The sequence below is a fragment of the Pezoporus occidentalis genome, unplaced genomic scaffold (assembly GCF_034315485.1).
Source record: "Pezoporus occidentalis ecotype Australia unplaced genomic scaffold, CSIRO_AGI_Poc_V1 ctg198, whole genome shotgun sequence".
Taxonomy (NCBI): Eukaryota; Metazoa; Chordata; class Aves; order Psittaciformes; family Psittacidae; genus Pezoporus; species Pezoporus occidentalis.
The window spans coordinates 988,871-1,012,751 of NW_026913833.1; the positions used below are offsets into that span (position 1 = coordinate 988,871).

General features: G+C 44.5%; 1 protein-coding gene across 3 annotated transcripts in view; it reads left to right on the plus strand.

Annotated features, from left to right (window-relative positions):
- Nucleotides 1-5,432: 5,432 nt before the first annotated feature.
- The window catches only part of ROR1 (receptor tyrosine kinase like orphan receptor 1), a 177,188-nt gene continuing 158,739 nt past the window's right edge, over nucleotides 5,433-23,881 (plus strand). For all 3 annotated transcript variants that reach the window (XM_062617571.1, XM_062617574.1, XM_062617573.1), the window contains exon 1: nucleotides 5,433-5,679. In XM_062617571.1, coding sequence (XP_062473555.1) covers nucleotides 5,580-5,679 — 100 coding nt within the window. In that variant the 5' untranslated portion in view covers nucleotides 5,433-5,579. The remainder of the gene's footprint in view (nucleotides 5,680-23,881) is intronic.

Consider the following 23,881-nt stretch of genomic DNA (forward strand, 5'->3'; position numbering starts at 1 on the left):
CCTGATACTCGCCCTGTCATTCCCCAGGGCTACAACCTGTCCTCTGACCCCTGACAGTGCTCTCTTCCATCATTCCCTCTTAAAGAGTCCTTTGCCAGTCCTTTGCTTTTCCTCTTCTTCAGCCTGAGGAGACAGAGCTGTTGTAAAGATTAGCACAAACACACCTACTTATTGGCTTGACGTGGCCTTTAAAATAGAGGGGCCCCTGGCAGGCAGGAGATGTGTGTCCCCTACCTCCAGGACATACCTTGTGCTGCTCCGCAGCTGACCTGCCAGATTCAGGCAGTGAAAGGCACCTCAGGAAACATCCTGACAAGGACCAGCGCTGGATTTAACCTGTAACTAAAACAATGCGTCAAGTGCAGTCCATCACCTCCCTGTCCTTGGTGTCTTTCCTTACTCCTGCTGAAGTCACAAATACTGGAACCCGAACTAATTGCTCACCAGGGCTCTGTCACGATCACCAGGTTTATCAACCATTTTCCTAATGTCATTCTGAACAAAAGGGAAAGCTTTTGCTGTGCCATCATAGAACATACATTTTTTCACAGGCATGATATCCAGTATCTGTATTTCTTAACTGTCTGCAGCAGACTTTTACAAGACATCTAACTTGCTGGGGAAGACCAGATTGCACAATATATGCCTGTCTTGTGCTTGCCTGTTCTCTCTGCAGTGGCTGGTTTTTCTTTTGAAATGCAGAAAATTCACATTGATATCTCCTGTTCCTTTCAAAAGCTTCCAAAAACTCAGCTAGAAAAAGAAGGATGCATCAAGTGAGACAATGTCGTCACAAAGTTAGTCAGAATTCCTGTTCTAAAGAGCTGACAGTGGAAGTACATCTCCAATCTTTATAAAGCACCATGTTGTTTGTCATGTTTTGCCAGCATTTAAAACCCAGCAGTGAAATCAGGTTTACATGTGGTCTGTCCGTGGATGCACAGATTCCAGGAATCCACAGGCAGTTCCAACCTCATCTCCAGGTTCCACTCCGGAAGCCTTAACACGTTGGTGTAATTCTAGTTGGACTTCAGATGGGCAAAGGATGATTATTACTGTGGCCTCAAATGGTTGAAAGAAAGGAATCTGGTACAGATTAATAGGAGTATTGGTGAAAGATGGGAAGGAAAACAAGGATTCTTTTAGAACGTGACATGATACTTTAGAACGCACTTTGTCAGCAACTACAAATGTGTAACGTTTCTATTTTGCTATACTTCTGACATTATTCTCTTACAATATTTTGCTTATCATCCTCTTGTGAGGTTTATTGTACTTACAAATCACTCCCAGACAGCAGCTCCTTTGCTATCTTTTCATTAAACCAAAAAAAGAATCAAAAAGTTTTGTGTGTAATACATTTTCCCTGCGGGAACTAATTCCACAAAGATATTGACTACAAGCCTTTCCTTGTTTTAAAGTATGTAGGCATGCATCAAGCAGTTGATTCCTCTCCCCAGAGTCACCTTCTGAAGCTTTATCTGAGTGTTACATCTCCAAAGCGTCCTGCAGATCATGTAGGAGAAACTAATTTGTCCTCCCAAGCCAGCACTTATCCTACCTCGACTACTTTTTGCCATCAGTTCATTATGAATACTCTGTGCTGTTCATTTTATGGTGTTTAGGGCTGTGTCCACTCCAGTTCCTTTGTTTAATATATTTTTGGTTCTTTCACTGTGGTATGACAGGCTGCAGCATGCTGAAGGAAAAGTAGGGGGAATAATTGTATTGATTTCCAAATGCTGCAGATTGAGAGCAGATGTACCATGTACTCCCCAAACGTATGTTTTAACTTTCCTTTATGTGCTGTGCTGCAGTCTTCAAGCCAGGAAGTGATTTATATTTGCTAATTGCATGCACTTTGGTAGATTTGCAGCTAAAAATAAGGGTTTGGGTTTTAATTATAAATGATTTATCCTTTCACACTGCATGTATCTAACACTCTGAAGCTAAATGAAGACTTGGGGAATCTGCACTTCATTTCCCCATCTGCCATAGACCTATTTTGTACCTTTAGCCACCCACCATGGGTCATCCCTGTACCCAGCTCAGAGGTACCTGGACCTCATGGATGTCTGTCTTTGTTACACACCAAACACAGAGATGAAGGGAACACTTCTGTGTTACAGCTGAACAAGTTTAATCTTACTGCCAAAAGCACTGGTTCAGCTGCTCCTAGCCCACCCTTTGCTGGATCTAACACCCCAGCAGCTGGGGGGGGGAGCTGACCTAACTGGTTGATCTGGAGGAACATTGATCTGGAGGAATGGACTTGCCCAGATGAGCATACAGAAAACAAAAGAGATTTTTTTATTGCGGGCAGCTTGTTAGATGAGCTCAGATGTAATGTGAAATGTCACCTCAGAGGGTCAGGGCAGGCAAGCCTTGGCTGGTTCTGCAGAAACCCTACCCCAGCTGCACGGCCTGACCTTCTCACTGGCATTAGCTCTAGTATTCCTGGACCTAGATGATAAGTGGCAGGAGCCTGAGGGCACTCATTGCTCTTAATGACTGACCAGCCTCATCTGGGACCTCCAACCCCACCCTACCCTTGCCCAGGGGCTTTATTTAAGCTCTGCACTGGCCCCCCACTAAGTCCCTATCCGGGTTGTGTTGAAGGACTCATACTCTGTAACTCCAGCATCCCTGTGTTTGGCTATGGACCCTGCTGCTCTGTACACTGGCACATGGATGGACTTCCTTGCTTGATCTCGGGCCCATCTTATCATTATGGACCTGCCTGGTAATTGTTGCACTGTGTTCCAAAGACTCCTGCTGGAACGGACCCAGTCTCACTTGATGCATCCTTCATTTTGGAGCTGAGTTTTCAGGAGACAGTGCCTTCACAAAGTTAGAATTCCTGTTCTAAGGAACTGACAGTTGATTTCTGCTTGGTCTCAGCCTTGCCTCACCAAGGGAGTAGTGGATCAGGCTCTGGCTTGTGAGGCCCCTGTTCTGCTGGCTGTGGCACTCCAACTCCCAGTTCCTTAAGGACCAAAGAGCATTTGCTGTCCCTTGGCAAAAGGTGGTTCAAGGACCTGAATTGGCAGAAACATCTCCACTCTAAAGGGGCCAGCTTAGCTCTTGAACTATCTTGACTCTGGGCTCTGTGTCATAAGCAGCACTGGGATGACCAGGCAGCTGCCTGGGGAAGCCATTGGTGTGTCTCCTTCCTAACCTTGATTCGAATCAGGTCTGGAGGGGCTTGGTTTTGTGGTTGGTTTAAGCTGGTGTAAGCTCATCCAGCTGTGAAGGGGTCAGTCCTGTGTGCCTGTGTACTGGAGCTGACACAGAGAATATACATGGATGCATGACTGGGAAAGAGGGGGAGGTGGCAGCACGTGAAACTGCATCCCAAGGCATATCGGAGCAAGGTGGCAGAAAGTGGAAAGGCAGAAGGAAACCTCAAACAAGGAGCTACTTTGTCTAACACTGCAGAAGTTAAACCCCACCATGCTATGAACATATGCATGCAGGTCCCAGCAGCAGACAGTCTCTTCCATGTGTCACATCCAGATCCTATAATAGCTCTGGCAATATCAAGCTTTGCTTGTCTCTTCCACTTAATCCATGCTTGTATATTGGGTGGTTTTCAGTAGGAAGTGGGTAATCTCTTGTCATTGTCCTCCTTGGATCGAGGAGGAATAAGTTGCATGTTCATATATATGAGAAGAAGGTGGTTTCAGACCTCAAACTCCTTCCCTAACACTCAGCCAGATGCTTATCTGGGTTTGTTCCTCCTCTTGAAGCTATTAGTGTCTGACAAGAAACACAAGATTCATATGGCAGAAAGCAAGCCGAAGAGGGGTGGGATCTAATCTAGCAGGAAGTGAGGAGGAAATTCCTTTAATCTTGTCCTTGTTTCCACTCTGCTTATGAACTTTGTATTAAACAGTTGCTGACTTTTGAAATCCTGAACCTAACCTAAGCATCCCAGGAATGCGATCGTTCTCCTGAATGGAAAGTAGTTATCACCCCTAGTAGCTTCAACCAGCTTTGTCAGCATCCTTCACCTCCAGTAAAGCAGTGCTATCTGCCTGACCACAGTTAGGGCTGTGATATAACATATGGGGAACTGGTACTTTGTGTTCCTATCACCAGAGAGAGGGGTCTGGTTGTAGGTACCATGTCATGGGCTGATGGAAGAAGTATGCTCATGGGAATGGGCACTGCCAGCCTGGGGTGAGATGTGCTGCAGAATGGGGGAATGAAAGCAGGATCGCAATGCTACTGTTGGCGTTTATGATCTCTGGTACCAACTATACCAGACTCCTTTCCGTGGCTTTTGATTGAGTAAAAACTAAATGAGGATAAATCAGTACATTAAATATTGATTTCACAAGGCAGAGAGGGTCGAAAAGGATTCTGAAGATGCCAATTGGACTTCCGAGTTCCTGCCTGGCAGGAAAAGCAGGAGATACTCAGTAAACCTGGTGTGTTGGAAGGAGAAAATAAGCTCTTGATCATCAATTTATGGATGAAGAACAGGTAAGAAATCACTTTTCTATGCTCCTGGTTCTGGTTCTTTGCTTTGTTTCAATGGAATCATCCTAAAAAGTGCACTCAGCTCCTGACCACTCCTCATCTGCACTGTGGTGTGGTTCTATTGTGTGGGGCAGGAGCTGCCTGACCCACACCTGCAGCTGGGCACCCTAAGATGGAGACTTCATCCCCCCTCCACTGACACGGCACCTTTGTGGCTGGGGAGCCTCCTCAGTGACACTTGCTGGCGAAGTATTCCAGCTTTCATGCGTGATAGAAGAGACTGTGAAGATCAGGAATGGAGATAGCAGGTGACAGAAGTGGACTCCGCAGCATGATGGTGTCTGTGCCAGCAGCCGGGACTGTGCTTGCTCCTACCACAGAAAGCCCATGGTTTTGCCCAGAGAAGCTGTGGCTGCCCCATCGCTGGCAGTGTTGGACACAGGGGCTTGGAGCAAGCTGCTCTAGTGGAAGGTGTCCCTGTCCATGGCAGAGCTTGGAACCGGATGAGCTTTACGGTCCCTTCCAACCCAAACCAGTCTGGGATTTTGTAAGTGTGCCTGGAAAAGCGGTTTTCCCTCCAAGCGCATTAATCCCGCAGACTGTGTGCACTGGCAGACACTTGGAAAGCAAAATGTGGAAGGGACGGAATGGTAAATCCAACTAGTGCCTTCGTGCATCCACCTGCTCTGAAAGGGGAGGCGTGAGGAGGGGTCTGAGGAAAGGCGCCTCACCCACGCGGGCTGAGGTGAGGGGCAAAATGGCGGCGGCGGCGTGAGGCGAGGCGAGGCGAGCGCCCCCCTGCGCCGCGCAGCCGGCGGGCCAGGGGCGGTGCGGAGGGCGGGACGGTAGGGGGCGCTGCTCGGCCGGCGAGGGAGCGAGCGAGCGGAGCGGAGCGGGCGGCCAGTGACAAGCGCGGGGCTGAGGCGGCGGCGGCGCCCGCCCGCCCGCCCGGGAGAGCGCAGCCCCGAGGGCGCGGCGTGGGACGGGTTCGGCGGCGCGGGAGGAGACGCGGCCCCGCGGCGGTTGCGCAGGGCCGGCCCGGGACGCCGGCGCTGCGCGGTTGGATGTGGGAGTAGCGCGGCGCCGTCTCAGGAATGCAGCAGCCGGGCGGCGGGGACGGGAGCTTCTTGCTGCTCCCGCTGCTCCTGCTGCTGCGGGCGGGCAGCCGGGCGGAGCTGGCGGACGCCACGCAAGGTAAGGCTGTGCGGGGCCGTGTCCCGGCTTTTGTCCCGCGGGAGGCTCCCTTCGCCCGCGGCGGGACGGGGAAGTACCGGTGGTGGTGGTGGGGGGGGTGTCTGGGTGTGAGGCGGACCGGAGCCGCCCGTGTGGGGTCCGGCGGGGCCGGCCTTGCCCTGCCGCGGCTGTGGTGGTGAGGGGCTGCCCGGGGCTCCATCGCCCCCCCTCCGCCCCGCGTTAACGAACTCGGAGTTTTATCGTCGATCTGTGTTTAATTGCTTCGTAAAAAGCCGTTCCAAGCGTTTGGCAGAGTTCTTCGGCGGAGTGGAACCGTTCCCGCTTTTGATACGTGATTGATGGCTCCCGAGGTGGTGTTATCAATGATGACTTGTCCTTCAGCTCCAGCTTCGGGGGGTGTTTTGCCATCTCAACCCCCTCGTAGTCTTCCAATAAGTTTTTATAGATGTGTTCTTTTAAACAATAACCTTAAAAGACTCTTTGATTTACTTTTAACGAGTAATACTTATTTCGCAATCCTTCTGTTTTATTAGCGGTTTGATTTCAGCCTTTTGCAGATGATTTATGTTTAAAGCGTAAGCATAGCGCATGCATAAAGGGACCGAGATGGAGTTAGGCAAGAAGGGGTGATTCCTGAGGCCAAGTCAGTAAAAAGCGAGCACTGCTTTTTGGACGCTTGCATGAGAACTTCAGTGAGAGGTGGATGTTCATGATCCAGCTCCTTGAAGGTACTTTATGGTGGGGAGTTAAATCACAAGCCGCTTGTGAAAAGGTTGGTAATGTGGCTGTATTTAGTATTTAAAGAAAGGGGGAAAAGTGAACACGAACGAGAGAAAGCTGTTTAAATACGTAGCGGTCCAGAGCTGAAAGAGCTGTGGTTATAAAGCCTCTGCTCCAAATTGCAAAGGATAGCTGCTCTTCAAAAGTCAGTCGTAGCTAATTACAGTGCTCATGTCCCACGCCTGTGCCTGAGTTTCCCTCTGTGTTTCAGTGCATCCCTAATGATGCCGTTACCTGGCACTGTGTGTTAGGTAGTGGATCCCTCTAAATGACTTCCAGATATCCCAGTGCGACTCGGTTGCACACAGGCGTCTCCTGGTGCAGATTCAATGGCTGGATGATGTTCTAGCTTAGGGTAGGAATTCTCCATGACATCTCAATGGGAAGATTTCCAAATGTTGTTTTCTAGGGTCTCTAGGGAGTGCTGTATGTGCTTAACAAATAGCTGTAGTTTGAAAAGGGGAGGGGGAAGACAGGCTCTCTTTCTTCCTGTTTCTCAGGTAATTTCAAAACTTTAGGGTCATAATTTGAAATTTTGTATGTTTCTAAGAGCCTGGAGGGGAAAACAACCCCACAAACATAAAGCAGCTGGGTCCAGAACTGGCCATTTTTTCTGGGACGTATCTTTCATGATATGAATTCACCTCTGTGTAGGGCTATTAATATAGTCATTATGCATGATTACTTTTCACAGTGAAATATGTTCTGTATTTTAAGTAGTATCTTTGGCACAATGTTGATTCATGGGCAGATCAAGTGATTTATTGGCTTTTTTAATAGTTAGACATTTAGCACATGCTACAACAACACACTGTGTTTTCCCCTTGTTAAAGATCTGGATTTTGTAGAAGAATAAGGGAACCTGAACATGAAACACACTAAGAAACCAAACAAATAAGTGAAATACTTAATAGAAATAGTTTCATAAAGTTCTTTAAAGTCACTGTAGTGGTTGGGCGAATAGATTTTGCTCCACAGAAACCCAACCAACCCCACAGAACCCTTCAGTCTCTACCCTTTTACCCTCATGTTTTCCAAAACGGCAGAATATGGACCACTAAATGAGTAAAAGACCTTTTATTCAAGCGTGTCAAGTAAGGGCTGCAAGGAAAGTCCATTTCTGGTAGTAGCACAACTTCTGCTACCAGCATAGATGTTCTGGGAGTCCAAGATCTGACGGTCTAACACAATCAAAGTATTCCAGAGTAGTTTGGGCTCTCAGCTCCCTGAAGTCCAGGAGAATGAGAGCCTGATTGTGCTGTGCTTGATCCAAACACCTGTGGAGATGTGACTCCCACTCCAGAGACTCCCCAGTTTGACACTGATCCAGTAAATGCATACAGATGTGCACAGATGGCCTCATGCATGTGGCTGATGCAGCTCAGTAGGACGAGTCAGATGTGTGTCTGCGTGGAGGCCGGGAACATGAGCAGCTATTGTCACATCTCTTTTGGGGGGATTATTACCAGCTCATCCATTTAGTTGAGATATTGTCAAGTGACCAAAACTGTTTTGCTGTGTTGCCTTCCAAAAGCTCTTTTCTTATTTTGCAATTCCTCTTCACTTTTCCCCCTGTCTCCTGCTGCTTCCTTTTTGTCAATGACCTTTCCTTGCAGAGCAAAACAAAACAAAAAGCGCATTTGCCTTTGTACATTCATGCTGTCTTTAATGCCTGCTCTTCGCGAGGGTGCTCCAGGGCTGGCCTGAGTGCTCTGAAGAAAATCACAGAGCTAATGTCAATTTAAGTAACAGGAACTCTCCAACTTGGATATTTTTCACCGTGTTTTATATTATTCCATGATTACCAGTTCAGCTTTATTCTTACATTATTCCGTATCTGGTAACTTCATGAGGAGTCACATTGGAAGAAGTGTGAAGTGAAAAGCATTTTAAAAGCATATAATAAACCCCAAATCTCCGGATTATGTTTCAAATTAAAGGGGCTAGTGTTGATTTCCTTGCAAGTTGCCTCTTGTGAGATAAAGTTCCACAGCTCTCGATTAGTCCCTGTAATACCCCTGTGGTTATTGTTTCATCCCTGGGTCAACAGGCTGCTATTTCACCGCTTATGAGTTTACAAACAAACATAATGCTTTTGTTGCCTTAAGCCTCTAAGAGGATGAGAGTAGGTGTTACTGTTTGGCTCACCAGGACTGTAGATCTTGCATTTCTTGACAAAAGTTGCTTGAGGTATCAGCAAATTATCTTCAAGAAATCATTTCTTTGTTTCTATAATTAAAAGTCTACCGAAAATGCTCTGTTGATGATGTGCACACAGGAACTTTAAGTTAAAGCCTTGCAAATGAGATCTGAGCAGGGGAGTGTTTTAAAGCTTGTGGATGGATTTTAAATACAGATACCTAAATGAAGGAAGGGGGGGGGGGAAGCTTCCCCGAGGCGTGACACTAGATACCACTCTTAGGAAACACATGTAGAAATGCAGCAGTCTTCTGAGACTCCAAAAAGCACCTCAGAGCTAAAAACTCTTTCTAAAAGTCTCTTAACTAAATGCAGCTGCTTTCCACAGAGTGATTGTCTTCCAGAAATATCTAGAAAGTTGAGGAACACAAAATAAAACCTGTAAACCTTTTCTTCCCCAAGCCCTGGCGGAATCCTCAGTCATCCTCAACTGCAAGTTTTGCCTTCGCGTGATTGTGCAGGTTTTTCCCATTTTCTATCTTGAGCAATTTTTAGTGATCTGCTAGACTGTGAGCTGCAGTCATGGGTTTCATCTGCTGTTTCAGTGTGATGTTCTCCTCCTGCTGTAGGTACCCAGCTCAGATGTGCTGGTATTTCCCTGGCAAAGTTGCTCCCTCAGCCCAAATAATCAAGGCAGCCTCTATCAGAGCTTTGGCACACTGGAAAGTCTCATGCCAGCCTTGTGTAGGTAGAGGTGTGATAGTGATAATGCATCCTGCATTTTGACAGTGACTCCTATGCATTGAAACACTTAACTGAATAGCAGATGAAGTTATTTTATTGTTAAGATGCTATCTTTGATCCAAGTTTCTGCTTTTAAAAATTAGCAAACTAGGGCTGTTGTATTATAATTCTCACTTGAACTTTAAAGCAAAGGGAAGGTTTATGTGAAATCTGAATCTGGTTATATGGGAGGGAACAGTTTCTAGTGATAAGGGTAGTGCAGCACTGGGGGCTCTGGAACCAACTCCCTAAAGCAGAGCTAAAAAATTCTGGGTTGATTGGGGCTGCAGTTGAATATTTAAGTCATTTTGTAGAGCTTTTTCCATCCTGGTTTCTTTTTCATTCTAATCATGGAGATATTGAAAGTCAATGGATCAAGTAATTTATAAATGAAACAAGAGTGAAATGAGTAAATGAGAGCAATTGTCTATGATTCTTCTGAAATAACAAGAAGATGCTGGTGTTAGGTGAAGGATGCTTCTATAGGCACGGTGATTGTGGTTTTACATACTTTATGGTGAATTAGTAGCATCCTAAAATTCCTGAAATTTTACATTTGGTGTAAAATTTCATTTAGTCCAGGGCTGCAGAAAATGTTATATTTTTTTCTGTCTATTTACAAGCAGAATCACTGTCCCCACCTTGGCCGGAGCATGGCATATGAGAGGCTTGGTCATGTTTAATGTCTTTTAATGCAGGGGAAATGACAGGGTGCATAGAAAGGCCATGATGTTTGTGAGGGTGAAAAAATTGAATAATTTCAGCTTAAATAGATACCACTAATGTGATAAGTAATAACAAAGCCCTAAATATTACTGTTATTTAATAGTAAAGTTTTTACAGGCCCTCTTGGTGATGTAAATAATGTAAAATAAAAACTTTCATACTTTTGGAATCTAATGCTATGTGATATTGAAAATGGTGCTCTGCCAAAGTCAGACAGCTTGGGAAAAGGAGTAGCTTTAGAAAGGAACCCTTTAGTGAGGGAAAGCAATAATGCAGGCTTCTCAGCATACTCCATGCCAGCAACCCGTCGTGAGGAAGATTGCTTTCCAGGATCTCCTCCTGAACTGGAGACATTGGAGTGCCACTGTTTCCAAGTAAAACCACAGAGCAGTATAGGGAAGGAAATGGCTAGTGGCTTGTGAAAAGAATCCCATGCTGCTTATTGCTGGGATGGACACAGATTTGGAGGATGATTAGTTAGATTCCTGAAGAAGTAATGCAGAATGGTCACCGACAGGAACAGAAAGCCACATCGTTCCCATGGAGAAGAAGCCAACAGGAATTACTGCACTTTCACCTTGTAGCTTTTTACAACAGCAGCTAGGGACAGGCCAAGGGGAATGGCTTTAACCTGCCAGAAGGGAGACTGAGATGAGCTCTTAGGCAGAAGCTCTTCCCTGGGAGGGTGCTGAGGCGCTGGCACAGGGTGCCCAGAGAAGCTGTGGCTGCCCCATCCCTGGCAGTGTTCAAGGCCAGGTTGGACACAGGGGCTTGGAGCAAGCTGCTCTAGTGGAAGGTGTCCCTGCCCGTGGCAGGGGGTTGGAATTGGATAAGCTTTAAGGTCCCTTCCAACACAAACCACTCTATGATTCTGCGACATTAATTGTGGGGCCAGCACTGTGTTTCAGCAGTGCTGTGTACAATAATTAACATTACCTTTTTCTAATGTATTTCAACAAGTCATTAGCTGGAGTTCATGCTGAAGGCATGAAATGGGTTCTGAAGCAGAAGAAAGCCAAGGTCAAGTCTGCTTTGTTAGTTGTACTGAGTTCCACTGAGTAATTGTACTTGATAGCCTCTTTTAACAAAATCCCTTTAGAGAGCTGCACAGAGGCTCTGGTTGTGTTTGATCAGTGAGGAGCTACATGCACCTTCACAGGACATAGAACAACAACAAAAACTTGTGGCCTGCAGGAAGAAGTATCCTCTGCTGCTGACGTTGGCAAGGTCTAGGCAGTGTGTCCCTGTCAGCTGGATTGGGACAATTCCATGTCAGTTCTGTAGTGCTGCTCCAGGCATGATTTAACCCAACCAGGCCTTTGTGTTGTGTTGGAAGCAGGAAGCCTGGGCACATTCATGGTGTTTTGGGAGTGATGAAGAGAGATGTGTCTGGCCTTGGTCTCAGGGAAAGTTTTAGGAACAATAATTGAGGCAAGCCACTGCGTGTGGAGGCAGAGCACACTCCTCCTCGGGAGCTGGAGCAGGAGTGCTGGTAACTTTGTGCAGATGTTGTGTGTGTTTTATAACTGCTGCTGATGCCCTGTTCTGCATTGTGTTGTACAAAGACATGCTTTCACTCAGCAACAGATACTTGGGATGAGGCTTATGTTAAGACTCAGCCATCTCAGTATGCAATGGTAAAGCTTCCTGACTAGATGAGTTCTTGAGAAAACAGTTAGTGGAGGCCCTGGTGGAAGCCTGCATTTTATTAAAAGGGTTTCTTTCAAACTGGTCAGGTCATATGTTGAAACTGATACTTCACGATGGCTTCCTGTGACCTTCTGCTCCTTTCCTCCAAGGGGTGTCGGTTGTGCCTACTCCTGTCCGGTTCCCAGATGCTCTGCTCTGTCTGCAGCAGAGGCCTGAACATCTGCTCCATGCAGATCTGGGAAAGACAGGGTGGTGAGGCTCTGTGTCGGGAGAACAGCAGCAGACCATGGGAAATGGGAAGATCAGAGATAAGTAAGGGAAAATGTTCGGCAGCTTTATAACCTTGTCGCACATTCCCTCCAGAGACTGGAAATATATGAGGGTATTTTCTTACCCTTAGAACTTGAGATGATCTCTGGAAGGATATGTGTTTCCAGATTCACAGCATGAACTTTCCTCTGTAGGGGTGGCTGTTTTATCCTCTGAAGCACAGTCCCTCCTGAAGATGCTAAGCCAAAGTTTTAAAGAACTGATGGTGTAAATACAGTGTGCTGCTTGAGTGTCCAAATTGTTGCTGCTCAATATAGAACATACTGGCTACTCATTCAAAGAACCTCTGTGCCTCAGTGCTGAGATTACATGCTGGAGAAGGAGGGATTTTATGATCTGTGTGGCCTTATTCTCAAAACTCACAGGACTTTTGGCTCTTGTCATGTTTACTTGGGAGAGCTGAGCACTTCCCAAAAGCTCCTCAGAAAGGGCACAGGGCACAGATCAGATCAAAGGCTTCAGAAGCCTGGTCAAGAGCAATGAAGCTGCTTGGGATGATACAGTGAGTGAGGAATTTTGCTAAAGTCCTTTTCAGATCATGTCTGGTACTTCATCTCTTCTTGTTGGGCTAACACCACTTTGAAAAGAACCTGTCTTTGTACTTCAGTTTCCTAACCACATCCAGGTGAAAGGTGGGAATGGCATTAGTAGGGAAAAGTGCTATTTTTCATTAGCCCAGCTGGCAAACTTTTGAGTGCAGAATGTGGGCTTTGGCCTGAGAGCATGAGTGGATCCTAATAAGGCCTAAGTACAACTCCACCACCTTCCCTTGTTTCTTGGCATTGTTACAACTATGAAACTACCATTATTTGAAAGATAATGGCAATGCTTCTGGTAGTATATAGATTACTTTGTGCTAGGAAGAGGCTGCAGGTCGGTATTTTTCTTCCATCTAAGCATTCCTTTAGCACTATAGAAACGTTATTATGACACTTGTCTGTGGTGAAGATTTTTCAATTAAAGTGAGTTTTCCACCATCTTCCAGAGAAGTTTTGTCTGATTTTGAACAGCATGTGCATATCTGATGATAAGATTGCTCTTCCTGAAGGCTTTGCTTTAAAAGCAGAGGTGTAAAGGTGGTGACAGATACATAAGGATTTTTGGATAACAGAAATGCCAGGATGGAGTTGCAGAGTATGGTGCCAAGGCTTGGCTGATAGATATCCTAAGAAGTTTGAAGCGCATATAGTAAGGGCATAGGAGTCTTGATGTCCTCCTAGGAGAGTCTTTGCTTGCGGTGAGCACTTCTCTTCATTCTTTGTTAGACTTGATACCAGCCTTTGTTGCACAGTATTATACACTGGGTGTGTTTGGATAATACGAAACAGCTTCCAGAGGCATTTTGTGGCAGATATGACTGTGTTCTGGAACTGCTGATCGTTGAAGTCCTTGAGATAGTTGGACATCTGGAAAAGAACAGGAAGGATTAGTCCAGACTCAGTGCACCCCGTGAGGTCAGGCTGGTCTCTTCTGCATCTGCATCTACACCTTTGAATAGCTGTTGAATATGTGATTTGGAGAGGGGTTTTGTTTCCTTGCTGTTGAATTCCTTTTCATTAGCTCTGTCCTCAAAGCTGTGTGATTGTATACACGGGGTGGTCTCCAGGAGAAGCCAAAAGCTTCGCCAAGTAAGAAAAAGAGCAATGAGCTAAGATTAGATCCAGTTCCGATCAAGTGAGGTTCTCTTTACAGAACTGCTGCCTCATCCTTCTCCTCACAGAGGGTATCATGGGTATTTACTCTGAGGGTGCTGAGGCGCTGGCACAGGGTGCCCAGAGAAGCTGTGGCTGCCCCCTCCCTGGCAGTGTTGGGGGCTTGGAGCAAGCTGCTCTAGTGGAAGGTGTCCCTGCCCGTGGCAGGGGTTGGAGCTGAATGAGCTTTAATGCCCCTTCCAACCCAAACCAGTCTGGGATTCTGTGATTATACAGTGAATATCGCTCTCATCTGTGACACTGTTGGAGAGTTATTGTGTATCTGAGCGCTTGGAGTCTGTGCTGTATTTACAACAGCTTTTGCCTCTCCCAGTTTTTCCTGTAAGAGGTCAGTTATCATGGTTGAACATCTCTTCTCCAAAATTAACTTGGCTTCAACTAAAAGGAAGTATCTTGGTAATTGTTTTGTTTACTCTGAAACATTTGATGTGCTGTATAAGTAACAAACATTCTGTATGGTTTAGGCTTTCATTTTATTTTGTAAGTTAATTATTCATCCCATGTGTTTTCATTTTTCTTTTTGAAATACATTATCTCTCTGTGAATTTACTGAAATTTCGGAGCATGATGGATACATCTCTTTCTCCAGAGCACCACAGTGAGCTCTGCTCTCAGTGTGTTTCACCTACCATCACAAGAGATCATTTAATTCCCAGCTGATTGTCAGGGAAATGGATTTATGGCATTAGATGCTTTCAAAGGCCACAGAAGAGCACTAGGTGGGTCTTTGCTTCTGACCATTGACTTGCTCTTCTGTTGTCTTGAATCATTTTCCTATATTTAAAGCTGTTCTCTAAATGAAAAAAAAAAAGTATGGTTCATTTGTGGGATTTGTGGGCCATTTGCTTTTCTATGAAGAGCGGAAGCACAGAGCAGCTCCCCTGTGTGCTGGGTACCTGTGGGGTGCTAGTTACTCCACAGCAGAGAAGCTGCAGCAAGAAGGAAGTGGGCAATTAGAAGTGAGAATGTGGTAATTCACAGGTTACTTTCAGCCAGGGATAACATCTGAAATTCCAAGTGGGTTTTTCCTTTGTCCAGGCCCTGTCTGGGCATTTGCTGCATTTTCCTGCTTCTAGACAGGAGAGCTGCATTTGCAGTGTGTCAGAAGTCCTTCCCGAAGCTCTAGGTGGTGCAGAGCTGGCCTCCTCTTAGCTGATGGATACTCATGAGGCTCCATTGACTTCCTTTTAATATCTGGGGAAACTTAGTAGTGTTGTCAATGCTTTTTACAGCTTTCTACGTTGCATCCATCAGTTATGGTTACCTTGGGAACACCAAGGGGCTGGTGGCATCTCTGAGGTGGGAACACTCCACGTTCATTAAGGATGTTTTTGAACTGAGGGCCTCTTACTTTTGCACTCACTTTTCTTGGCAGCCTGTCAGAGCCCGAGTCTGGCAACCTTTGTAAGTGAGATGCAACAAGCCTCGCTTATTTTAGCTATTGGTCTGTCACTGTGGTTTTAATTTACTGTAATTTAATAACTGACACAACGCTGGAATAAATAAATGGGCTGTGAACATCCTCATAGACTTTGGAAGTCCAGCTCAGGGCAAGATTTGGCTTTTAATTAACACTGTCCATGAGATTTATTGTTAAAATTGTATCCTTTTAAATAAGTGAATCTGAAGTTGATTAAGAGATGACTAATTGAAACCTGGTGTGGGGTAATGGGATGCATTCTAGTGCATGCAGTAGTGAGCACAGCACCTTCCCCAGGAGGGCAACTGGGGGACCATCACCATGATAGACTCCATTTCTCCTAAGTTACAGGTCATTCTACTGCTGAGACATAAGCTGGATGTTGTCATTCTCTCTCTCTTTATTTTTCCTCTGCACAGTATGTTGCTCTATGTTGAAAACCACATATTCTTCACAACATTAAGAGCAGTAGTTTACACGTGTATAAACCAGGTTTTTAGTACAGCCAAGAGCTTTAGGAAGGCCTTTGGATGCCCAGCTAGAAAGAACTGTTGAAAGGGTTTTGCTTCTTTCAGTCATTAAGTAAATTCTCCAAAAAAGGGCCCAGGCAAGGGAGGAAGCTGCAAAGGCATCCTCTGACTATAGAGGAATCTTAGTCATTACCAAAATCCTAATTCATCAGGGATCAAAAGATGTTCTCCTGACTTTTCTTCCATTATATAGGGAGAGATAATATGTGATTTGCCTTTTTCCTATGACAGTCTGTTTGTAGGTTGTGATTTATGTTCTCACATTCTGTTTTTGTGATTTATATATATTTTTTTAACAAACCTTTCAATCCTAGTGAGTTATTTCTTATGATGGTTGTGTAGTAAACTGTGAGCAGTAGTAAAAGATGCACAAAACTTCACAATATTGTATATGGGCCACCCTCACAGGGAAGAACTTCTGCATAGTGAAGGTCCCAGTAGTTCTGGGGAAGATACTTGCTTTGTCTTGAGAATTTAAGAACTTGATATTTGGCACTGGGGAAGGGGAAAAAGGTCTTCTTAGCATCAACAGCAGCTAAGGTTAATTCTCAGTGAATTTATTCAATAAAGAAGGAGGGACTAAATGCAAACTTGCTGCTTTTCTTGCCATAAGGTTCTTGGCTGGGTGATCTAATCTCCTGGTGAGTGCCACAGGTGGAAGCAGCTCCCTTAAATGTGGGAACTTTACAAGGTTTTTGGGGAACCTGAAACCCTGAGATTGCCCTGTTGCCATTCATGGGGCCTGCTGACTTATGTCATTTGAGGCCATTCTGATGGCTCTGCAGTTGGAGCTGTTGAGCACTGGGTGAATTTTTTGGCCTACGTTATGTTTATCATGAGGTAGCTGTGATGAAATGGTTCCATCCAGCTTTAAAAACCCAAGAGCAGTTCCCTATTTCAAGAAGATTTTCACTGAATGCAGCACAAATGTCTTACCCAGAGTGTTCTTCCTGTGGTGCCAGTAACTGACTGAGGCTGTTGCCTCGGGCGTTGCAGATCATGGAGCAAGAGTCAGCAGGGAGAGCAGTGCTATTGCTGTCTCTGGCTTTGGAACGTATCAGACTGAAGGGCTCTGCACAGTTTTGTACATCAGGTATATTTTCTCTGTCAGCTCTACAGAAATCCTCTCCCCAAAGCCTGTACTTGTCGGATGTTCTGTTACACTGTTCCCCTTGCCGGTTATTGTCTCCTGGGATTATCAAGGGTAAGTTCACATGGACTAATTGTAATAACTGAAAAAGCCTAGGGGCAAGAATTCTGTCTTGACGTTGCAAGTAGGGGATTAGGTGTGTATATTCAGTGTAATTTGCTGAGAGGTGTCTATGTACCTATCTGTCAGAAGAACTGTAAAATCATTTGAAGTGCTGCAAAGGACAGATATGTGGTGATATGGAGGCTCAGCTTACTTCTGCTTTTGTAGCATTATCCCACTGAAGCTAATTTCACACTCTTTTCCTCCCCTTGCATGTATGAGCTGGTGTCAGGATCCTTCAGAAGGCCCTTAGGTTCTTGAAAGATTATTGTGCTAATTCAGCTTTAATTTCATGAGGTATCAAGGCCTGATATAATCCTGCTATTTGTTACTGTAGTTTTACTGTATTTTACTGACACCAGAGCTGCTTGGTGGTTACAGTGAAGATGACTGAGGTTCAGGAGGGAAATATTACGTTTTGATCTCTACTTGCTTTGCTGTCTTCAAGATCCTGCAAGTGGTTCTGATCCTCTGGAGTTGAGTCATTCAGTAATGCTCATTAAAATAGTCAATCTGAGCAGCAGAGCCTGACAGCTTTTCTGCCAGAGTCCTCTAAAGAATACACGTAATGCATCTTTGAGGGAATTTAGTGGGCAATTGCTTTTGGTTGGCTAAAATATTTCCTGTGTAAAAGAATGCCTGCTATGCTGGACTTGTGATGGGAGGAACTGTGCTGTCAGAAATAACAGCCTGGCATCTTCTCCTTACAAAGTTATTTTTCCTAACGATCAATGTTCTTGTTACTAACAGCACTAGGTTTGTATTTGTTCCACAGTGTTCCTGCATTCTGAGCTGATTGCTCAGAGCTGTAGTATATCAAGCAATCTGAAGTATAGTAGGCATCTGTAGTATATCAGGCATCAGTATAATCTGTAATATATCAGGTATCTGAAGCTATTCATCAGTTTTATGTAAATAAGGGGTAAAGAGGGAATTATTGTTCGAAAACTATTTATCTGTCTTAATTTTGGCCTGAGTGGCTTCACTCTCTAAGCTTTTCTTGGGGCTTCAGGATAAAATAAAGCTGCTTTCAATGTGAAAATGATGGTTTGAGGAGCAAGCCCATCCCTCGAGTGTGTTGTTATGACCCCAAAGGATGTATCTTTAAACAGCTTGAACTCATTCCTGTTAATGATGGTACTTGTTACTTGTAAACATAGCCAGTAAATTAAAAAGTTACTTTGGTATATTTTCCTTATTTTTTAAATCAGATAAGTATTTTTCCATTAAAAAATAACATGTTGCTTTTTTTTCCAGGCATGTATCATGTAGCAGTGAGCAAGGGGAGTGCTTTTACACAAAGCAGTTTCAATGCTGAGTGTCTTAAGTATCTTGTCCTGAAGAAGAGAGGCATGCAGTTCTTACTGACTTCATTGGGACTTGAATATGTGTGGTGCTTTAAAGAAATCATAGAATCATAGAATGGTTTGGGTTGGAAAGGACCTTAAGATCATCCAGTTCCAACCCCCTGCCATGGGCAGGAACGCTGCCCACTAGACCAGGTTGCTCCAAGCCCTGTCCAGCCTGGCCTTGAGCACTGCCAGGAATGGAGCATTTACTGCTTCTCTTGGCAACCTGTTCCAGCTCCTCACCACTCTCACAGTAAAGGGCTTCTTCCTTCTATCTAACCAGAACTTGCCCTGTTGATGTTTAAACCCATCACCCCTTGTCCTATCCATGGGCAAGGTGTTTTGTTTTGCCTCTTCGCTCCATTATTCTGGTACCACTGTTTCCTGTCAGCCTGGGGGATGTTGGTGGTACTACTGAGGTGGTTATTTTCTGTGGGCTTTTGCCACAACTAAGGAAAACTAATTGATGAATGGGGATAGTCTGGAGTGCTGCCAGTGCTCCTTTTCCCATAGATGTTCAGAGTCCACTGCAGGACGTGTGAAATGGAATACTTTGGATTTTGGCTTTAAGCAGAATATAGTGTTGCTTTTGCTTCCTGCCCCAAATGCCATGGGAGAAAGGATAGTTTTGATCTGTGTGTCCATACTGTGATGTGTAGCTGGCTCAGCTTTCAGGGATGAAAGACGACTGTCATTTCAAGCACTTGCCATATGAGAAAACAGTGTCTGTTCCTGCATGGCTGTTTGGGGGAAGGGAGGAAGCAAATGCTTTGCATACAGGAAAATACCAGCTCAGGGGGGGTATTTGGTTTCACTAAACAAAATATTATCCAACCTCCTTTGCATGACTTTCACACCATAATGGGGTTAAAATGAACAGCCAAATGCAAATGGTTGCACTTCTCGTTCCATATACATATTCTCATGCCCTCTACCAACCTTCACCATAATATCCTGTCTTTTATTCTAGGAAATTAAAAGGCATCTCATTTGCCTAGTAATAAATACTATAGAATCCACTCAAATCAATGAAAAGCTACTGTTCATTTCTGCTAGGAATATTTCTCCAGCTGAATGTATGGCTTGGAATAATCAGTTTTGTTTCCAAACTTTAAATCCATTTATATGTCAGGAAAGCATTTACAGTATTTGATGGAAGCTGTTGATACTTGAGACAATCTTTGTTCTTGAAGCCTATATTTAGTGATTGCAGTTCAATGAGATTAATAGGAATTCTCTGAGCATGAATGTACATTTCACATTTTGGAGGAACACAGAGATATACAAAAGGAAATGTTTAATGCTGTGCATTTAAATTTGCTCTCTTCATTGGGAAACAACTCTCATGTTTAGTCTCCTATGTGGCTTCTTTGGCTTTCATGAAGTTTTCTCCTTGCTTTTTAGAGTTCTGAAATGAGCGATTTCTGTGTATGTAGAAAAAGGATTTTCTAATCTTCAGGATTTTTCTGTTTTGCCTGAATCTATCAAACATTTGTTCTGATGAAGTGAGAAGTAAGACAGCTCAAAGTGTCTTTTTCCTGTTGCACAAGGGTTGAGCCCTGCTTAAGTTCTGCAGAATTCACTAGTTTGAGCCAAACTAGGAAAGAGTTTGGATATTTTATGTTCATTCATCTTTGATGTTTGGGATTTGGGACTTCAATGGTTTATTTTGGATGTAAGCCCAGGTGAAAATGTGCTGGGAAAGGGGTGCACCTGGCAGGTGAGGCTTTGGCCTGCACCAACAGGTTCTGTCCTGGGCCAGTTTTAACCTGAGGTTTCCATCTCCCTTGTATCTAGATAGCGGTTCTGCCTGCAAACATGTACAGAAGGGTCACCCCTGGAGAACTCTAGTGCTGAAGATGTGGAAATCCAGTGTTAGTGCTGCTTTCCAGGGTGGGTTCTTCTGCTATATTTTGTTGTGTGTTTTGTCATGATGAGCTTGCCCTGTTTGTTGAGATTTGGAAGTGACATGGCATGCACTGAACTTGGTGGTTTGTATTGTCTTTGGTAGAAGGCTTATTCAGAGTTGCTGAGAGCATTTGGAAGCATCACCCCAGAGTGCAGCTGTGTTTCCACTCACGTTCTGTGAGGAGCAGAGCATGCTTTTGAGGCATTGCTATTGAATCAATTCTATTGGCAATTCAAAGTCCTGGGGTCTCATTTGGGTTTTAGTGTATTCTTGTGTTGGCCAGCATCTGCTTAGACGTTTTCCATTAACATCCCTTTAATTCTGGAATATGCTTTGCTTAATTGAAACTTTGAAGTCACAGAAAGATATTTTGACCAAACCTGGTCTTCCTTACACTAATGTCAATGCAGAATAAGTGCATGCTGTGACTGATGCTGGTAATGTGTTGTTGGAGGCTTTGTGATTTGAAAGTTTCCAGTTCCTTTCGTTCAGCAAGACTCCAAATTTCATGACTTCCCAAGCATGCTGCAATGCTCATCTGAGCTGCTTAATGAAGACGAGATGGAAGGAAGGGCAGCTCTCAGAACCTGTGAATGTGTCATGGTGCTCACTGATAGGTAAATGTTCCATGGCATACTTTGCATGCATTTTTCTCTAAATAATGTCTTTAAATGCATTTTCTGTACATGTGCCAAAAGCATGGGGCAGTTCCAGCTTGCAGTGAGCACCCTGATCTGCTGCTAGAGACGTGGTTCGGTTCAGTTCGTATGTGTGCGTGATGAACAGCAGAGAAACAGAACACGCCATGAAGCTGTGCAGCTCTTCAGTTGGTTTGTGTTTCTAAGCAGATGCTTATTTTTTAATCTAGGCAGTGATTGGTATATTATCCACAGTGTGACTGATTTACCAAGAGATGCAATCAATTTGTTTCCAAGCAGAGACATGGCTTGTCTAATACAACACAGGCACACTAATGACAATGCAGTTTCCAGGGCTTTTTCTTATTTTCCAGTTTTTAATGACTAGGTTTTGTTAAAAAAAAAAACAATAAATAAATCCATCTGTGCCAAGTTTTTCAGGGGAAAAGGTCCGGGGGAGCAGAATTACAGATGTTCACATGCCCAAACTCCATAATGGTATTAGCAATGACAGAGCTGCAGTGCTTTTTGGCATGGCAGCTGAAATGATTGGCCTATTTTTCATTCCAAATCTTTGTTTATATTAGAAGCTTTATATCTCACATAAAATGAGCTTTATGTGAATGGGAACTGGACTTGTAATGATTTAGTTTAGAAAAGTAATGTCAACACCCCAAAGGATTTCTGGCCTTTGATTTTTCCCAGTGTCCAATGGAAGCCTTTCCTAGAGGCTGGAGAATGTCTCGCTCTGACTTCTGTTGCAGCGCATAAAGAGAAGTGTCTTGACAGCTTCCAAACCAATAATATCTTACTTATGTTTCAATATATGAATAACAGCACAGGCTTTCTAGAGATGGTCTTTTGGTAATGTCTTTACTTGGGGAACATACTGCAGCCAGATGAAAGTAAATCCTGCAGCATTTTGAAGAACAGGAATGTATTCCCTTAAGAAACGTGTGTTACAGCAGGGATGTACAGTAACATTAATTCCCTGGGCCAGGGTTGTATTCTTTTAATTAAGAGGTGCAGTTAGCAGAGCACATGATACTTCTTCCTCTTCATGCTGTTTCTTTCCTCTTTTCTAATCTCCTTGCTCCACTGTGGCTTTTTTTCCATGGTCCTTGGGAGTCTTGTGTTTTTCAAAGCGATCCCCTGCTGGTTGTTCTAAAGTCTGTCTGAGCAGTTTCTTCAATTCTGATTTAAAACAAGTTGTTGTCTTTGATTACTTAAATAATTCAATTGCTGTCCATGGGCTTAGTTCCTTTGCTGAGAGGAGAAGCCAAAAAGCTGCAAGTGCTTTTTGGTCTATCTGCAGCCTCATGTGACTGGGGTGCATCTCTGAGTTCATCCCTCCAGGCTGAGGACTGTGGAAATGAGTCTTTGCATCACCTAATGCAGGGAGAGACTGGTGGAGGAGCCATCCTGCACAAACTGGTGCTGGAAATGCTCTGCTTCTGTTGAAAAAGCTGTTTCACACAGCGCTGCTGCAGATGTCTCCGCTCTCCATTCCCAGCAGGCAGGTCCTATGGCAAACTCTGGTGCTTTATCAGCTCCAGCATGAAGTGAAAACTCCTGCTAATCTTACAGAGGTGATTGCTGTGGTGAGGAAAAATGCCTCAAGCTGTTACCTCTTCCACACGCCTGGTTTGTTTCCCCCTTCCCTATCGCCTCCCTGTGCCCCACAGCATATGCACCACTGCTTGTGTTTGTCCTTTTTCTTCTATTGACAGTGAATGTTATTAATTTATTCTTGTCTTGTCTTGAGGAACATAGTGACTTGCCTTTTAATATAATATCTGCTGGTTCCTAGATTACTGTGGTGGCAGAAATTGCTGCCTTCAGACTGGGGACATGTGTGTTTGTTCAAGAAACAACAGGAGATGCAGTGGATGGAAAATAGACAAAGCTTGTTTGAGGCAGAGGAAACTGGCAAGATACCTTGAAGAAAGTGTTAAATAAGCTCTGCCTAAGGCCCCAGTCCAGCAAAGCACTTAAACATATATTGTAACTGTAAACAGTTGAGACATCCAGTTGATCTAAATGGGACTAGTTTTGTGTTTAAAGTCAGATACTCGCTTGAGTGCCTTTCTGGACCAGGGCCTAAGTGAGTGAGAGTTCGACAGAGTGAGACTTGAAAGTGAGACCTGACCAGTGGTTAGTGGTGTCCTGGGGCATCTGGGATCACAGAGAGACTGCTCAAAGCTGTATCCCTGCTGCTACTTTTCCTGCCACTTGCACATAGGCTGCTTTTGCCTTGCTTATTTTTCTGCTCACAAGTCAAATGACTTGTGCAGAATGTGAATGTAAAAGATGCAAATAGTTCATTGCATGCCAGGGCAGTGGTGTAGCTGGTCACATTTTTCAGGGGTCTTAACCTGACTTGTGTGGTAGAAGAGGAAGAAGGGAAGCAGCAGTGAGTGATGTGGAGGTGTCTGCCTACTTCTCTGGTATTCAGTATGTGTAAAATTCTCAGTTTTATGTAAGTACACCTCAAACTTTAAGTGAGGTTTTAAAGTCTATTGCTCCTATATAGGTAATCTCTTATCTTTTTGTGACTTTTCAATCCAGCCTAGAAGCATTTCTTTGGGAAACAGGAGTTTCCAAGCTATTATTCCCACATGACTTCCATTACTGGAGGATCTTGCTTAGTGGGCTTGATCCCACCAACTGTTTCTCTTGCAAGTCGGCTTTCCTGCAGAAGGCTGACTGCTGGCTTGAGACGGGAGAACGCTGCTCTGCTTCAGGTTGGCCATTGACTTACCCTGCCCCAATGTCTCTCCTTGCCAGCCTGTGTGAAGTAGGATAATAATGTTTACCCACCTGTGGAATACAAGTTGAGATCTTTGAATGAAAGGCCTTACTGTGCAAAACTATAAGGTAGCACTACTGGGGGGAGGGGGAGAAGTGTTCTGGACCTGCAACTTTAGGCTATTTACAGTGAATGTAGTGAAGGTTCCATTAATAAATAGGTGAGGTGTCGCTGG